General features: G+C 43.8%; 1 protein-coding gene across 1 annotated transcript in view; it reads right to left on the bottom strand.

Annotated features, from left to right (window-relative positions):
• Positions 1-19,617, bottom strand: part of LOC143016576 (partitioning defective 3 homolog B-like) — a gene marked incomplete at its 5' end in the record, with an annotated part of 77,837 nt that overhangs the window by 39,300 nt on the left and 18,920 nt on the right. The window contains one exon of the mRNA XM_076170975.1: positions 4,910-5,030. Coding sequence (XP_076027090.1) covers positions 4,910-5,030 — 121 coding nt within the window. The remainder of the gene's footprint in view (positions 1-4,909; positions 5,031-19,617) is intronic.

Raw genomic sequence — 19,617 nt, 5'->3', positions numbered from 1 at the left:
CGCAGCGCCAAGTGGCAGGACATTGTTGGGGTCAGAATAATGCTTTAGTCCAAATTCCAGGAAAACGTAATGAAACCCACAGAAAATCAAAGAGCCGCAGCAGAGGTCAAGGTCCTGCAGCAGCAGCCGAGTGTGAGAAAACTGTAGATTAGATTCTGTTCGGACGATTAAGCCTCGGATTGAAAAATTTGCAGTGCAGGACTTCCCCAACAACACAGACACTACAAAGTCATTTTTACAGATGGACAAGGTTTGGAGGAATATTTTCCGCCCAAATAAGGGAATCTGAAAGAAAAACCTTGAATCTCTCTCTCTCTCTCACACACACACACACACACACACACACACAATTAATGAGTCATTTACAGGTGGCTTGGTTTTGTGAGTGTTAGTAAATATGTTCCCAGACTCGCAAAAAAACAGCTGAGTCATAGTTTGAATGATGGAAAATAAGATACTTTAAGACAGAAAATCTACTTCATATACCACAAAATACTATAGCTACAGTATTTACCTGTACTATGTGTCTACTAGAAAGAATATCCTCACTTTCGCCTTTACACAAACATGATGTAAGGCGGCATTCGACTAAGAATACCCTACACACAGTACACAGTATGAGCTTACCACCAGACAATCTGATGAAGGTGTGACGAGACTTTATCGCATTTTATAGCACGTTTTTTTATAGCACTGGCCACAAAATAAGGAAAGTATAGAAATGTTTTGGGAATAGTGAGCTGGGAATTTCCCCTAATCCTATTGTGAATCACACAATGGAGTGTCTGTCTCTGAATGGCAACAGTGACGAGGTTAGGGAAAAAATTGGAGCCACTTCAGAGGAGTGAAACCTTGAACCAAGGAGAAACAATCTGACACACACACACACACACAGAAAAACATGGAGAAGTGGTGTGGACATATTTCTGACTGTGCAGGGAATTTGGCATTCATTAACAGGATATGATACAAGATCCTCTGAAATCATTCAACTTTTGGAGGCACTGCAAACTCTGAGACTGGCTCAATCTAACTTTAGAGAATGTTGACAGGATTATAGCAAAAACAGGAAGGAATATCAAAAAACAAGGATAACACTTTTGTCCGGCTCAGTCCAGACATTCAACATAAACGATTTGTGACGGTTGGTCAAAACATATAGGTGATTACAGCGCCACCTTCGGACTGAGCAGCAGCACAGTTAAACGTATTCTTGCATGGATCATGTCACATCAACAAGAACCTGTGCTAATCCTGCTAACAGACAGACAAAGACGGGCAAAGGCATCAGCCACTAAGCAGAGGTAAAATGAAAGAAAACAAAAACATCAGTGAGTGATGAGTCATCATCATACGTGATGTTTTAAAAGAGAAAAAGGAGGAGGAGGATGAAGGTCAGGGAGAGCGAGCAGATGACAGGAAACAGAAGTGAGGCAGGAACAGGAAAGTAGTCAAAGTCAAACAATGACAGAGGTGAGCTGATAAGTTGATGATGAGACATTTCTTATTTGCTGCCTCAATCACACACCAGGGTGTGTATGGTGTTAACTTAAAGGACAATAAGGATGTAAACAATCTCAGCTCCATATGTTGCCTCTGTCTCAATCCTCAAAACAGCAAGTTAATTGGCTGTTCTTCCTGTCACGATACATCACTGGATAAAGTGTGAAGTCAGGTGCTGTGAAGAGGATGAAGAAAGGAGGGAATCTAGAGAGAGGCCAAAGAGACGAAGGTCAAATTAGGTGAAGAAAAGTATTATGAGCACAGGAGAGGAATTCCGTCCTAGCCTCATGAGTCCTTCGAGTACAATAATACATTTGAGAGGAAATGTAACACAATCAGAGTTGTTATTATTAGATACTTTTGTAAAGGGACAACAAACGATAGTCCGGTCAACAAAATTGATGAGGAAGCGTTGATGCGTGGGCCTGTGAAGCCTTTGATTAGGAGGGGAGCATCTTCGCCTTGTTCAGACAAATGAATCCACTCGCTCAAGGTTAGGAATGTGCTCCTGACTTCCTACTAAATGAGATGGGATGTGAACCCAGACACCCACACCCATCCGCTTCCTCGGCATGTCCCATCCCTCTCACTGCGCTTACATGAAGTTCAAACATTTCCTCATCGTCGGCCATTAACTACTGCCCCCGTAAACGCTAACCGCTGAACTTAAGATGAGTTGCACAAGAAGTAGAACGCACCCCTAAGTAAAAGGAGTCATTTTAACAAGCAGCTCTAAATGAACAGATAAACTTGAGACCAAAGATGGATGCTCTTCATTATAATTAAACACTGTAACAAAAGCTGGGTCACACCACCCACAACAACAACAGGTTTCTGGTAGGAGTGTTTGTGTATGTGTGTGTGTGTGTGTGTGATTTAGGGGCAAAGTCTGTTCATATTTCGCTTTGCCTCAACAGAAGAAGAAGCGAACGTGGCTGCGGCGGCGCGGCTTTTGTTTCTTGATAATTGTTTCGAAGCAAACATCATTTTGCCAGCGCAGATAGCAAAGCCATCAGCATGAATCAATGAGATGGTAATGCAGGATCAGGAAGTCTCTCTCTCCCGCTCTCTGTTTATCTCCTTTTCTATCCTTTTGTCTCACTCTCGGCTCCGGAAAAAAAAAAAGAAGAGTTTCCTGCTTGCGTTGACTTTTCATTGTCATTCTGCGAATTCAAAAAAAAGTAATAAAAACATCTTATGGGGAGACAAACAAAGCGATAAAAGTGAAATTGAATTAGTTTTGCTGTCGCCGGCTCGCCTCCACAACCATTACTCCTCCCTCTCCCCTTTCCCCAAGAAAGCAAGTCAGGTAAATAATTGCCTCTGCTTTAATTAATAAATGCATCATCCTTAATGAGGCGGGCTCGTTAGGCGCTGTGGCAACCGCAACCTCGCTACTTTTCTTTAGATTTTTTTCTGTTTTGTTTTGTTTTTGTTTTTACTTCCGCACTTCAAACTTAATTTCCACCTCTGAAGCATGCTAATTGCTCTCTCTCCCTCTCTCTCACACGCTCTCTCTTTCTCTCTTCCTCCCTCTCTTCCTCTCCCTCTCTCGTCTTTATAAACAACAGGAAAGTTTTCTCATTTGGAGGCAGGGAGCGCTGGATGTATGGCTATTGATCGTGGGGGGGGTGGAGGAGTTGGGCGGGGAGGTGGAGGGGGAGATTGCTCCTGGCTGGGCACAAACCAAATGAGCAGAGTGACTTGTAGACTTGTAGATGTGCATTAAAGCGTGGCGGCCCGCAGCTCGTGGGTAAACACACCGGGTGGATGCAAGGACAAAGGCGATTTCTAAACAGCAATATCAGAAGCCCTGATTTTGCAGAATACCGTGTGAATCTGGAGACGGAGTGGAAAAGTGTAAACACTGCTGAAGAGGAGAATATGCAAGGTAATAACCACTGCAGTGTGCCAAGGTACATGCTGATCATTTACACGCTGGGCACGACATCGGGACATTTCAGACTCAGCAGGTCAGGCTCAGATCAGTGTTGCCAAACCTGGCTGAGCCTCATCAATAGAAACTTTGTCACCTTTGTCTCAGCTGTACTTCTTCAGGAGAAGTTGTACATTTTCAGACCTTGGTTCTATACAGATGTCCTAAACACGTACTGCATTAGAAACATGTAACTTCTCATTTTGAGGTGGATAAACTATGAACAAATATCATTGACTGACTTGTGACTGATCAATTCATATCACTTTCATGGACTAAACCCGTCAGTCGAATCAAAATCTTGAATCACAAGCTTAAGATGAGTTTTAAAATAACAGTTCTCTAATAATAATATTGAAATCTTGTTAGTAGCATCATCTTCCTGGCAGCCGTACTTTAATTATGAAACGGTAGCTAAAATGTAATAAACCTGAAACCAGTACAGTCGGAGACGTCTTGTTGGCAGATTAATATTCTAATGCTTTTTTAATAAACGCATAAAAATGAATCATTTCAATAATCTTATAACGCCTTCTAGCGTGACCGTGCCAGTCAGAACCGGATCAGTGCGTGCATGATAATGACTTTTGAAAACAGTAAATAGCTGCTGTGATTGAGCAAAACCTCGATTTATCTCGCATGCATCTTGAGCTTTGCTGAAAATCATATCAGACCCATCAAGCCGACGTCTGCAGGAGTCTTTCACATCATACAGCCTGCTGCGATCGAGAGCTGAAGGGATCTGATCTTGTGACAGACACGGTCAAAGCAAGTGGTCACTGGGCTAGCCGACACCCGACCGGCGTGAGAGCTTGAAAAGCCAAAGGACACAAACATCACGAAGCTTGACACTAAATAGGTTGATACTCCCAAGTTGGAGCATTCTGGAGACATTTGGTGTCTGTTTGCAAGGTCCGTAGGCCTTTGAATAGATCCTTACGGAACGCTGTGCTAAATCTATCCATCCATCTACTACTTATCAGAGTTCTGGGTATTCTGGGGCGGCCTCGTGGTCTCCTACCAGTTGGACGTTTGTAAATATCACCTCTCCAGAGCTTGTGACCATAGGTAAGAACTGAGATATGGATCGACTGGTAAATTGAGAGTTCTGCCTTCTGGCTCTGCTCTCTCCACACCACAACAGTTCGATAGAGACTTCTGCGTCACCGTAGAAACCACAGCTAACTGCCTAACGATATCACACCTCACCCCGCCCTCGCTAGTGCACGAGATTGCCAGTCTACAGAACCACGGCCTTAATTGTAAATGTAATAAGAATCGAACCAGGGATTACTAGTGTATTGATAAGCATCTATGTTCCCGAGTGAGCCCATAGGCAACACCATTACTGTCCAGTGGCTTATTTATACTTGCTAATTATTAATTCCAGTGATAAGTGAGTGGGCGGAGGTGTGTGTTTGCTTGTGTGCAGAATTTATTTGTTTGTGCACAGGTTTAGGAGCTCCTTACCCTGTGTGTGTCGTTGTCGTGTCCTCTACGCCGATGATCCAGTTCTTCATACGGCGGCACCATTCCCTCTCTCCTCGCCTGTTGGTATTCTCTTCTTAGCTGCTGGATCCTCTCCATACTGCTACACACACCAACATACAAAACAATGCAGAAAAAAAGGATTTAGTGGATTGAACTGACTGTGAACCTCAATGATCTAACAGGTATATTTAGGAAATTCAGTTCAGTCTCTTTGGGATTTAGGTTCTTTAAACACGATTCTTTCATCCACAGACTCAAGCAGGAGCTTAATCCGAATTTGCTGTGGAGTTTGTCAGCTCTGATCATGACTCAATCACATCCACATCACCGTAACATCTCACATCCAGCTCGCCTATCTGATCCTGGGCCAGCCAATAGAATCCGGCTCTTTAGTCAAATAGTTATTTTCCTGCTTTCAGGCCCCAGAGGTCTGAATGCAGAGATAAAGGCTGTGTATGCGAACACACACTCGCACACGTACACACAGAGATCATCATCTATATCTGTTTTTCCATTTTTCTTTCTCCTCTTGAGAAGCAAAGAAAACAAAAACATCAATCGTCTCCTCAACAGTGGAAATGTACCAACACTGAACCCTGCGCCTCCCTGTGTGGTGTGCGCGCTCTCTCACACACACACACACACACACACACACACACACACACACACACACACACACACACACAGAAAATGGAAATATTTCAAGTCATATCATGCACATGCGTATGTATATGCACCATTAGAAATGCAGTATGCAATCTCATAGACAGAGATGATGGAAGGAGGAAGAATGCACAGGTGAACTATCAAGACAATTTATGAGACATTACAGACACACACACACACACACACCCTACCATCTCTCACTGCCTACAAGGTCCTTAGTCAATGGCGGTGTGTCTTCAGAGAGGTTACACATATACTGTATTTCCTACTCAGTGAAATGCTTTGACCTTTTCCTAACCCTGGGCTGACCTGAGCAGTAGCCTACAGACAGTGCAGGGTCAGAGGGTCTTTGTTTACAGGCATGTAACCCGGAGAATTGGTGCGTTCCATCCCTAACCGGGGTCGCACTTGTGGGCTCAGCGTAGTGCTGAAAGCGCTAAAGACGCTGAAATATTTATCAAGAAAAAGGTGAAACACAGTGGTGGGGAGAGGGCAAAACACAAACACCCACACAACAGAAAGGGACCAGGCTGACACTGGAAGGAGTACGCACACAGACGCACACAGACACACACATTTACAGGCGTTTCTTGGGGTGTATCTTTGTCTTTGCGATGTTCTATTCTTCCCTGAACTGCACGCTGCACTGCATTCATATGTGCGTCTGTGTTTTCTCAGCAGTTACTGTTTAGAGAGTTCAGCCTCGACACACACCGCCAACAGAGGAGCGATTAGATTAGAACAAAAAACACTTAGCTCCGTCTTTATTTCAACCTCGTTAGCAGCCTGAAGACAATACTTGCTGTCTTTATGTGTGTGTATGAGTGTGTGCGCAAGTGTATCCAGCCATGGAGTGCCAGACATTCCCCGGGGATGATGCAGTGTGGAAAAACCCTGAATCGCACCACACTACATACAATCCTACATGTTCATAAAGGGTAGCAACATGCTGCACATGACGTGACTCATGTATGCGTGAAGCTCAATAAGCGGAGCTGCAACTGTTCCACACATAAGCAGGTCAAACGTACATCGACGTTCCATTCTGTCAACCAGAGCTGCCACCTCCCTCTGGAGCCGTGTTTATACTCCCATCAAGGCAATGAATGTTTTTTTTCCCCCCAAACCATTACATTAAGATTGGCATAAATCAATATGCGGATAACACAATAAATTATGTGTTTACTAGAGCTGTAAAACTTTAGAATTGGAGTAAGAATCCTTCCTGGCCGAATCTCCTCATATACTGATTAAGCAGAAAAATAAAAATTTTAATAAAATCAAAATAAAAAAATCAAAATAAAATAAAATAAAATAAAATAAAATAAAATAAAATAAAACAAAACAAAACTAAACAAAACACTTGAGGCTTTAATTCTGTTACTGCCCTTTCCGAACACCAGTGCATGGACTCTGAAAAGACATTAAAATTAAGGGGAATATCCCGCTGCATTCATTTCTTCCCTCCGCACTGGAAATTCCCCGTGTAAGAGCAGAAGCATTCAAGGATTAATCTACCCTGCAGGAATTAGATGCGGGGAAAATCAGCTGCTGAATGCTTTGTGTTCATGGAAATAATTTTATCAGCAAATGTTACCATAACAGTACTGCTCGATTGCAACAACCGCAAATGTGCAACAAATCCTTTATATGTTTAAAAAATGTCAATGTTAAGCTTCGAGATCAACAGATATACAAAATGGTTTTTACTAGCAGCAGGCGGTAAGATTGTGGGTGGAATTGTGGAGAATGTTTGCCCATTAACACAAGTCACAACTAACAATTGAGGTGGTGATTCCCCTTGTGGCAAATGGTGGTATTTGTTGGATTGAGACACCTGAGCGAGTGAGCGAGCGAGCGAGAGAGAGAGAGAGCTGGGTCAGCGGTATCACGCCACATCTACAGTGCAGAGAGTGAAAGCCTGCGTTAACATTACCTGATGACTGAGCCGTGAAAACACATTTCATAGTCTCTGCTCCTCTATCACCTTGTTTTTCTGTTCGTAGCATTATCCAATATTTCCCCTTCAATGTGATTTTCATTATTCTTTTGCTTTACACCTTATTATTCTCTTTAATCAGTTTTGTTGAGTCGTCACTTTAATATGCCGTGCTGTGTAATAGTGTTGGCTTCATTTACAGTGTAGTTTGTGTTTCACAGTATTCCAGCAGGTAGTGTGCACAGGCCAGGGAAGATTTCATGTGTACACGTGTTGTACACATGAAATCACGAGTAATACAGAACACACACACACACACACACACGCCCTTAACTCCCCATTCCATTTCACTGAGGAGCTGAGGTGAATAGGGTGTTTAAATGTATACAGCATATACAACATTCTGTACAGGACACACACACATACACACACACAGAGGGAGAGACTTTATAGGATTTATGATCGCACATAAAACAAAGGGTGTGGGCTCCAGAATAAAAACTGAGGCAAACAACACAAACACAGATGTGCACACTTGAACTACACACACACACACACACACACACATTTTAACACACACATTTCAGTGACCGCAGGCTGGAGAAAGCTATTGATTAGCTTTGTAGGAACAAGTGTGCCATAATAAAAGCGGACTGGTATGACTTCACTCTTTAACTACCTTGTGGTCATTAAACACCAATCGGCTTGGTTAGCACAACACAACACAGCCCCGCTTTGTTCTGTGCTCCATCTTAAAGTCATTTTAGATTTTTACAGTAGATGGTTTTGTCGTCATGGCGATTCTGTCTAATGCCAGCGGTTTAGCCCAAAAAAAAAAGGAAAGCAGCATTCTTCTTGTTTATGTTTTCATGCTCACAACATGGATGATTCAATTAGAACACATGCTCTGTCCTGCAGGTTAGCCTATTGCTCTTTATGTCTCACCCACTGCCTCACACACACACACACACACTTACACGAGCACAGGGGGAGGGATCAATCCTCTCCTCTTGCTCTGTCACACCAATAATAATTCTATAAATGTTTAAAATCAGAATCGGCGACTCAGTGTAGCTGTTAATAATGGGGATATTAATAATTAAGATCACTGTTCCATTAATAACACGGTGAGATAGTCCCTCAAATATATCAATGTCAGAGCAGAGGAAGAATTCTCTGTCATTAAAGACTATAAATATTTACGAGCCTTCTTAGAAAAAGGTGCCGTTTCTTAAAGCTTTGCCTTAAAAATGTGATTTGAAGCTTTTTTTTTTTTTTTACAGCTTGGCTCCTTTGCCAAAAAGTGTGACGTGTCATCAAACATCATCAGTATCGACATTTTGATTCGATGACATGTACAACCTGCCAAGTCTGGTTGAAATGACCGGGGAAACATGTTTTATTTATTTATTCTCCATGAATGCTTAATTTACATGTGTAGGCTGGAGTTTATGAATCGGAAAATGATACTTCAAAAGCAGAAGAAAATGCATCATCAGCTAGGGTCGCTTCAGGCTTAACAACACGTCATCCATATTATCTTGATCTTTACTAACGCTGGCATTATATGCAAATGTGTGTATGTAACGGGGAAACTCCTGTGATTTGTTATATCCACCTGACTTTAGCATGAAAGGGTAGAAAGTGGTGACAGATTGAGACGAGGGAAAAAAGGGGCGGCATATTATGAAAAGGCTGAGACAAAGAGATGTTTCAGCGCTCTGTAACAGATGACTCTGAGTGGGAAGGTTTCATAAATCAGACGGGAAACGGCCTCGCACACGTGCACTTAGACGGATACACACACACACACACACACAGGAGATGTATGGGCTCCTCTTAGATGTGGCACAGTGTGGGGGGGGATATGTCACTCAGACCCTCCTCATGTGAGCTCAGTGTCATTTATCACGTCTATACAAGTGTGTGAGGGAACGTGTGAGGATGTGTCGCTGAATGAGAAGCTTTACAGAAGCAATACATTGTGTACGTGCAGTGGGCTGGTAAGATCCGTCTGCTGACATTTCAGTGGGAATACAACTGTTATTTTATTTCACGATAATGGTGTGTGTGTGTGTGTTTGTGTGTGTGTGTGTGTGTGCCATAAAGACACAATGTATTGATATGTGTCAGCTTTCCATTCTTAAGAGAATAAAGAGGAAATCCTACTGACCGTTCAGGCAAAGGTAGTAAAGTAGGATGTCCATTCATTAGCACAAACAGAAGGTCAGCTTTGCTCAATCAATAATAAAGCCTGAAAACATAAACTGCAATTGATTGAAAAGCTTCGGAGGAGGCACAGACAGAGACGACTCCTTCAGCCTTTTAAAGGAAAAGTTGGAAATTTTTATTTGAACTCCCACTGATGCCAACGGATGGAAGTCATTTGGAGGATCAATGCAGCAAACAATAATGTTTTTAAAATCCTTTTTAAAGCAGAGTTACTGAGGACAGTCTGGCCCGTTTCACTGGAGCAGCAAATTAACATTGACCTGCTAAGTGAATTAGTTGTGTAATAAAGAACACACACACACACACACACACACACACACACACACACACACCTTATTGTCTTTTGCCAAGATGTAATGTGCAAAAACAAATTGATCCATTTCTACTATGCGTCTCTGCAGCACCACTGTGCACACCGGGTGTCAAGCTTTGTCCCAAATGAGCACTAAATAATAACTCTATAGACTTTCTTCACTGAATTATATGAAGTATGGTCCAATGTGCAAAAATTGAGCCCTATTACTAAAATCCAGTATTTTAATTAAGCTGCCGTCCTGTTCCTCATGCATGGCCTAGCGCAATAAACTTGTAATGAACTAAAGAGCCAAATCATTTTTGTCTTAGCCTATAGATTTACTATGGGACTAAAATCATTAAGCTTTTGGGAACGAGACCAAATCCTCACAGGTAAACATCTTGTTCATTCTACTAGTGACTATAATTAATTATATATATAAGAGCAAATATAATGCGTCAACTATTTGAACAGAAGCTTTCTACCTTTGAGAGAGTTGAACACATTTGTCAGCTGTGTAAACATACAGAACCCCTAATGACAGGATACAAACCACAGTCAATACATGTGAGGGGAAATGTAGTTTCATATTGACTGATGATGACAAGAAGGACTGGTAGTCTTTTGCCGCCTGTATGTGTGTGTGTGTGTGTGTTGTCCCTGGTGTCTAGTTGAAGATCGTTATCAGATGTGTGTTACACGGCTCGACAAGACCGAAAACACGACCCAACACACTGTTCAATACACTATCTCTGTCTGTGGCCGGGATCTTCTATCAGGTACACACGGATGCACACACACACATCGTTTGTTTACCTCCAGTTACTGCTTCATTTTTACTTGACCTGTTTATTTCTGGACTTTTCTCAACTGCATTCAGTTTCCTGTCCACATTTTCTGCCTTAACCTAATTGGCTTTGGTGTCTAAAAATCCATGAAAACTCCATAACACATTTCAATGAACTTTCCTTGTACGATCGGGCAATGGGGTCATGGATGAGCTCATTAGTTTGGGGAGCAGATAGCACCACCGTGTGAGCATTTATTAAGCTCTTGAGGCCAAAAGAGCTTTCCCGGCCACTTCACCTCAAAATCTAATTTAATACCATTGCCAAACTTTGCCCCGAAGACATCTGGATATGCCTGGAAAATCAATCCTCAATGATTTTCCTTAAAAAAATCTTGTTCTCAATCCTCAGCGACAGGATACAAGGAAGCCCTGATATGCTGGGATCTACACAACGTCATAATGTCCATGTGGATACACAGTTTGATTCAGATGAAGATCAGCGTGTAATTAAAGTATTCATCTTCCTGACATTTACTTTTATTACACTAACAGATGTGGAGGGTTGTGCCGCCCTGGTGGAGGTATGCTCTCTCTCTCTCAAACCCTTCTCGTTTCAGTCCTTTATCGTTGCCTCTCACCTGCTTCTTATCCTCTCTGCCTCATGCAGGTAATCGTCTTTCCAATCCCTGCCTTGATCCCGACCATCTTTCCTCCCCTCCCTCTCCATCATAGAGCTCATCTTCCGCTCCTCTGTCCTCCCTCTCTTCCCCCCCCCCTCATCTCAGCCTTCATCATCTTCCTCCTCCTAATCTCCCCAGCCTGTCCTCGGCTCTAATTAGTTGACGTCTCCGCTAATGAAGTTTAGCAACAAAAGATCACCAAAGCTGGCAGGTGGGTTACAGGATAAGAAAAGGGGGGAGATTAGAAAGAGCGGAGGGATGAGAGGATGTGACAGAGACAGAATCGCTATCGCAGTGGTGTGTGTGTGGTGCGATCACATGTGCACGTTGTCAGGTGGCACCGTCTCTCCCCTTCAGACTAACAGGAAATGACACGTGTTTTTAAAATGCCGCTGACAGGAAATGACACTGCTCCTTAGGCTGCAGCGCCATGGCAAGAGGGAGTAATTAGCAATTGACTGCCATGACATCAATCAGACGAGCTGTCTAAACGTGTGTGTGTGTGTGTGAGAGTGTGTGTATGTGTGTGTGCATGAGGGAGACTGTGGCAGGAGAGTGGCACGACATCATTGTGAGCACCGGTCCAAGTAATGTGTGAGTTTTGCAGGATGAGAATTGTTGGGCAGAGTGGAGGTGACACCTCGTCACAACGCCTCCTCAGGTTTGATGAGCTGCCACGGCTTTTTAATTCTCAGTTGCAGATTTGACATTTGTGTCAGCATTGGCGGCTCTTCTGACCGTCAATGCTGGCTAAATAGGTTTGGAACGGTATGTACAGTATGCCACGCGTGTGACATCTGCTGGACAGGAGGACCACTGCACAACAATGTCCAACACATCACTCACACTAATTAAAAAGATCAAATTCTAATTTTATGCATTGGTATTGGAAATGTCCAATGAAGAACCAGGATCAATTGAAAAATCCGTTTTTTCAACACCAAGGCAGAGCATCATCCAGACAAACCTAATGCGTGTGTGTGTGCGTGCGCGTGCGTGCAAGCGTGCGTGCGTGCGTGCGTGCGTGTGTGTGTGTGAGCTACAGTTGGTAAAATGACTGGCATTAAATCATTTGGGCAGGCTGTCTCAGCTCAGTGTTCCCCTTTGACTCCAACAGCCAATCTGGTGGCAGCTTGCCTGTGTGTCTAAACCCTGTGCCAACAACAAGAGCTCGCTGTCTCTCTCTCTCCCTCTCTCTCTGCCACTGTCTGTCTCTCCGTCTCTCCATCTGTCTCTCAATGACTTCAAATTTAAAAGTCTATAAATCAAGAATATACTGCAGATTAGCCGCTGACCCCAGATGCAGGACTTAGACTCTGGTTATGAATTTGCTGACCTGAGGCTCCACTTTGCCTCGACATCACTGACTTAGTTGGACTCAGAATCCCTTGAGTGCTGAGACTTGACAAATATGCCTTCTAAAGAAATTACTTTTACAATGAAAACCATAAAAACGGTTGGAGAACAATTTCATTTTCTTCCGTTTCCCTTCATGTGCTTATATGGAAGTTGCTGACCAATTAGAGAATCAAAGTAAGTGAATCCACAACATCACCTCACCCCAACAGCTGTGATCTACGCCTAATAAGCAGAGGGGATCTTCATCATTTATACGTTTACATATATTTACAATCCACAGATAATAACCATGGTAGGCAAACGGGCAATGTGGTGAGAATATCAAGCAGAGAGACAGAAACGCATTCAAACAGTGAATGCATGCTGCATGTTTGAGTTTTTACACAATGAATTAAATTAATCACAGGACGAAGACGACCTCCGCAAGAGGGAAGAGATGTGGACACCCACTCATGCACAGAATCCAGGGACGTAGTCAATAAAAGCCTATGGTTAATAGGACGTAAACAAAGGACACAATTGTATATAGGTTGTTTACAAAAAGGCAGGAAATAAAAGCTACTTAGAGACTCTGAGTACAGTGTGTGTGTGTGTCTTGATGGCGGGCAGATGTCCTTGTCCTACGTGGGATTTATATTTCCATTGACTAGTTGAAATCATACATGAGAGGAAGCGGAGTGCAACAGGAAGAGGAGGAAGAGGAGGAGCGGGACACAGAAGTGTCTATTGAAGGAGAGAGGCCGAGCGGGAGGAAGAGACGGAGGGGACGAGTGCCACTTGAGCGCCGCTCCTTATTAGCCGGGGCTGAATCACACACACACACTCCGACCCTTCCTTCCAGCGCTGCCCACCCCTCCCTCACCCCCTCCATCTCTTCCTCTCTTTTATTCCTCTTCACCCTCCCCTCCCAGGCGATTCTTGTTTATCCCCCCCTCACTTCTTCTTCTTCTTCTCAGTCTAATTTGCCCTTTTCTTTGCAACCCCCCTCCCCTTCCCCCCAGACTTCCACTGGACCCCCTCTCCCGCATCCCCTTGTCCCGATCGCTTCCTCCTCCCTCTCGTCCTCCAATCTCATCCGCCGAATTATCCCAAAACATCCATTTAGCCTCCCCTCTTCTCTGAATCCCTCGCTAGCCCTTACTCTTCACTTTCTCTTCATTTGCTGATCCGCTTTTCTCGTTCCTGCCATTATTTGGGTCCACTTACGTCCCCTTTCATTCCTCAAAAATCCGGAATCCCCCCACCCTCCTCCTCCTCCCCACTTCACCCTCTTCATTGCTGCAGCTCCCACACAGGCCAAAAAAATGCTCTCTTTCTCCCCTCCTCACTTCTTTGCCTCCATTTTCTCTTCTTTCTCCAACACAGATCCTTCACTTTCTCTACGCCATTTAATCGCCCTTTTATTCAACGCTCCCTCTCTCATTCATTCCCACAACTCAAAACATTCCGGCCCCCTCTCCCTCCATCCCTCCATTCTTCCTCTTCCCTTTATCCGCTTTCTTTCCCTTGCTTCCCCTCCCCTTTTATTCGTCATCCCACTTAACCTTCCCGACGTAACCTTTGTTTTTGGCCCCAAAACACTGACAAACAAACCTCTTCAACTTGAAAACCACCTGTTCCTCGCCCGGTTTGGTTTAAAGACAAAGAAGTTTCGCTTTTTTGTGTTTAGCCTTCGATATGCCAGACATGCATTCATTCATTTGCTTATCTTACGGGCCAGAATCTACATATGCTGATGTCACTGCAAGAGAGTACAATCTGTAAGAAATGCTCGCAAATCTGCAAGTGTGGGCTCGTAAAAGGTCAAGAGGTTAGGGTTTAGGGTTTCACAATTTAAATATTAGCTTGTGTGACAGCAATAGATCACCACAGGTTAGGTGAGACATGTTCCTCAGCTACTGCTAGCTTATCTCCAGTTGTATAATGCTAATTCTAGTTGGCACAAACACACACAACATAGGACTGCATTCAAGCTGACATGAACACAAATCTCATTTGTCACAGCAACACATCCATAGAGTGCAGCCCCTTGCCAAAGATCTGAACGCAGTCTAACACACACCCACCCACACCCACCCACACTTACCTGACTGCCCCCAGTCCCACCCACCCAGCTCGTCTAATTACCTACGAGAAGGGACTGATCTTAAAAAACAGCACTTAGGCAGAGCAACCTGTCACCAACTAAAAGCCTGACCGTATGTGTGCATGTACACTGTGTGTGTGTGTGTGTGTGTGTGTGTGTGTGTGTGTGTGTGTGTGTGTGTGAGAGAGAGAGTGTGAGTGAGTGAGAGAGAGATGCACACAGACAGACAGACAAACAGACAGAAAGAGAGATTGGAAGTGAGTTCATATGAGTGTGTAAATAGGAGGTCATGTGTGTGATGTGTGTGACTGTGTGTGTGCGTTGGTATGTGTTTGAGTGGACTTAGTCAATGAGCTGAGAGAATGTCTGATTAATTAACAGGAGAGACAGTAAACCTCTCCAGTGACCAACCGAGCAATGCTAAAAGCCCACTTCTCTTTCTGTGTATGTGTGAGTGTGTGTCTGTCTCTCTCTCATCATTCCTACTCTGTAACCCACTGAGAAAAAAAGGACACCACTAGAAAGCTGGTTGCGTGACATGCAGCCTCTTTCCACACATTTGTAGGTACTGAGAGAGATTCATAAAAGCAAACAGCCAAATTACAAATGAGACAAGAAGGTATTGTTTACAAGTTGCTCTGTTCCTAACAATGTGTTATTATTCCCCACTACCTCCTCTCTAAAAACTATGAGCTCATCGGTGGTAAAAAATGTCCATTTTGCTATGTTTGTTGCCATCCAACCCATCCTCATTCATAGAGTCACTGTGGTTTGGATTAGAGCAGAGGAATCCCATTACTGCACACTAATCCAAACCACAGTGACTTTATGAATGAGCAGGTATTAGCAGAGGTTTAGTGTAACGCAACCGTCGTCTCTAATGAAATATGGCCCTATAAATATGTCCTCCTCTAACACATTTTGTCTACAGTTGCTCTACTTTACCAGTTCTACAGGTTCAGGTTCAATTTAACACCGTGTGACATCAAAACTTTTAGCAGAAAATGAGCTTGATGGTTTTGACACCAGGAAGTGATACTCCAGGAAACAGGTCGCTGCTCTTCCAGCACAAGCAAAACTAAAGGTTTCAGAGTTTCTCACAGTGGCAGATGGTGGAAACAAGCGGAAAGCCAGTGGAAAAGAAATGAGCTTCCAGCAAGCTTATCCTCTCCAGTAGAGTAAAAGACAAAATAAACAGGGAAAAAAAGGGAGAGAAGAAACAAAGCTACATGGTTTATGGGAATCAATCTAGCAGAGGCTGCTTATCATTACCTCATTTCAACTGTTTTTGCTGGTTGTGTTATTGTTTAGTTTTGTTTGGTTGTTTGCTTGACAGCAGGATGGAGCGCGGCCAAAGGAGGAAGATGCTGAATTTTGGTGCGGCTCTGTATCCGGGGTTTCTTGCAGCACTATGTAAGTTTTAAAGCCCTCTGACATTGTTTCATTTCATTTGTTTACATTATGTTACTGTCACAGAACTCCAGACTCCAACAATGGTGCTTTCATAAAAGTTGAATAAAACATTTTAATGTCATAGGGGCAGCGTATGTAGCAGTGCAGACTCCAGGAGGAGTTTGGTGTCCCGGGTGCTGAGCTCTAACTGTGAGCAGAATGCTGCAGAAGCCCACCTTCTGCCACGCAAGGGGAGACGGAATACTGCTCCCTTCCCAGATGAGTAAAAAGACCCGGGATGGTGGACATAGCAGATACTAGATAGGAAGCATGCAGGAAGATGAAACAATACCTTTTTACAACCCACTGGAATTTTCAGATATCACAAGTTTGAAATACTTCAGATTTTAAAGTTTTTCAGTCTTCCCCATGTGTGTGTATTGCGTCTGGTTGGAGTCGAGGTAAGTTAAAGCTGATTGGCTGAGAGCCTCACAGTCTAAATTCAGCTGCTGGTACCGTCTTGTATCGTCTTCACGCTTCAATCTTTCAGGCACAGCAAATTTCTTGCAGGAAATGCATTTCTGGTTTTAATTTGGGTTTTCTTCTCATCAAAATTTACATACAGATTTAGCATAGGAGTTTCTGGTATTTGAGGATGTCTTAGCCCATTTGTCCTTGGCAGAGGTATTATTATACTGGCGAATGTCCTTCCAGTTATCGTGACATATACTGTACATACTAAATTATACCTCTACAAAATAGTACCTCAGTAAATAACGCAATACAGTGCGACAACACAGCAAACTACATACGAATGACAACGTCTCTCTGACATGCCAACAAAGAGAGGCGACATCATCGGCTTTACCAACATGGTTCATTCCCTTTACAATACTGTACTCTGGACATGCATGCTTCATCAACGGATTCTGCTGCCTCTTTGTTTCTCTTCACGTTTCCTTCTCTTCCTTTTTATCCTGCGCTCATACACTACTGTACCCCCCGCCCCCCCCCCGACTCTCTCTCTCTCTCTCTCATACTCTACTCTGGTCTCTCCAGGGTGATTGTTTTCTAATTGGTGGAGTACCAGAGGTCGTGGTTGTTATGGTAACCTGCAAGGGGCACTTGGAGTCGTTTGGTAGTGGTGGTGGTTGGGTATGGGGTAGGAGAGAGAGTGGAGGGGGGAGATGGGGGAGGAGGGGGACCCACTCAAGAAAACTGAGGGCAGCACTCATCCAAGGCTTGGGTGGCCACTTCAGAAAATGGACTCTTTGTGTGTGTGTGTGTGTATGTGTGTGTGACATTCTAACTACATCAGGCCTCGGCATGCACCTGTGTGTGAGAATGAGAGAGAAAGGAGTGCTGCCAGTGTGCATGTGACCTGCATGGAGAGCACAGGTGGGGGGGGGGGGGGGGATATGCCGTCTAAGTGTGTGTGTGTGTGTCCATCCGTGTGTGTCCGTATGTGTGCGCGCATATGCAGAAGGTGGGAAACAAATTCTGCTCTTCACTCGAGGACCTCCACAAGTGCGGCCTCCTTTTCTTCCCCCCCCACCCTGCTCCTTCCTTCCTTCCTTCCTTCCTTCTTTCCTTCCCTCTCCATGCACTACTACACTCAGACCTCCTCCTCCATCTATCTGCTGTACTCAGATGGAGAGGTGGAGGACCTGGAGTCTTGAGGAAGAGCGGGAGAATACGATTAAGAATGGCCACACAGGAAATGCTCGTCTTTGTGGAGAGAGTCAGGAAGAACAACAGAGAATGATGGATTATGAAGGCGAATGACTAATGAAATTCCGCCTTGTGTTTCTATAAGTGCGAGGGAGAGTCCATGTAGTTATGCATAATCTTTACTAAATGTGTGGTGTGTGTGTGTGGGTGTGTGTGTGTGGTGCTGATTTATTAAATGAGTCCACACTAAAGGCTCCCATGCATACGGAATAATGCTTTGCCCTTTAAAATTAAAGGTGTTTGACTATTTGAGAGGCAGACAGTGTTAAGTATTAAAGAGCTGTGTGGTTGAATAACTGCCCCGCCTTAATAAAGTTGTTGGAAGCAAAGCACCGACGCAAATGGCCCTCATCACTCTAGTAAGTAAGGACGCAAAGAATAAATGCAACACGTGCAGCTGGGCCCTGGCATGCTTGCTGGGCGTTGTGTGGTTTAAGATATTTTATGTGACACACTGCACTTTGTTCCTCCTGTCAGCCGGGCAAATTAAAGGGAAGAATGCTTGAAATTCAGCAAAGACAACAGAGTGGAAGCCGGCTGTTCATTTGAATTAGTCACAGGGAAACTTTGCAAATACACCAGCTGTGCTATTACGCTTGTGTGACTCTTATACGGATTCAAATGCATGAGAATACACACCTGACGGGATTTCAAGAGGAGACTTATTGAGATTTATGCATTCTAAGTCTTCATTGAGAGCTATAGCTTTAAAGCTTTTCCATACTTCAATGGGCAAAAATGTATCCGTCCACTGTTACTCTTGCTCAGTGCAGCAAAGCAGTGCCCACTGAGTGAAAACAAGCCATTTTAAGATGCATTCTCTCAGCGCTCTTCTTGCCATTATCCATTCAATTTCCCAACTGACACTAAAATCATCTGGCACACCCATTGTCACCTCCTTATTAAAACCACTAGCATAACAGCTTCAAGTTATCGGTTCAAAACGGTGTCTCATCATCATCATCATCATCATCCTTTCACCAAGTCCCACCATTCTGTTCTTAACAACACATCTCGTTACTTTTCGGTTTAATCAAATCTTTTATTCTTTTCCTGAGCTGCTTTGAGGGATTGTAGCAGTATTTGTGTGGAGGCTAGCAACACTTGGTGGTGTGAGCCCCCTGCTGATTTATCATGTGCTCTCTGTTGTGCTATAAGCTGCATTGTTTATCATATAGATCCCTGCAGATATGAAAGGCCACTGTCTGCATTTATGAGCTTTTATATTTGGCTTGTGTGTGCCAGAGTGCGCGCATGAAGGAGTTAAGACGGTGCGTCTTTGTGCCTCCCCGGGTTTGTGTATTGTGTCTGTTACGCGTCCGTGTGTGTGTGTGTGTGTGTTTGTGAGCAGTATATTGTCACTATACTGTATTGTCAATGCATCACGTCCTTTCCATTTATTACAGAAGGAGCTGAGATCCCAATGGATATATGGAGATAATATGCCTTTCCACGCTTCTCTGTGTGTGTGTGTGTGTGTGTGTGTGTGTGTGTGTGTGTGTGTGTGTGTGTGCCCC

Source organism: Genypterus blacodes, unplaced genomic scaffold (genome assembly GCF_046128005.1).
Source record: "Genypterus blacodes isolate CSIRO-AG114 ecotype Tasmania unplaced genomic scaffold, CSIRO-AGI_Gbla_v1 ptg000235l_1, whole genome shotgun sequence".
In the NCBI taxonomy this organism is placed as follows: Eukaryota; Metazoa; Chordata; class Actinopteri; order Ophidiiformes; family Ophidiidae; genus Genypterus; species Genypterus blacodes.
The sequence above is the reverse complement of the archived record's forward strand: the minus strand, read 5'-3'. Positions and strand labels throughout refer to the sequence as shown.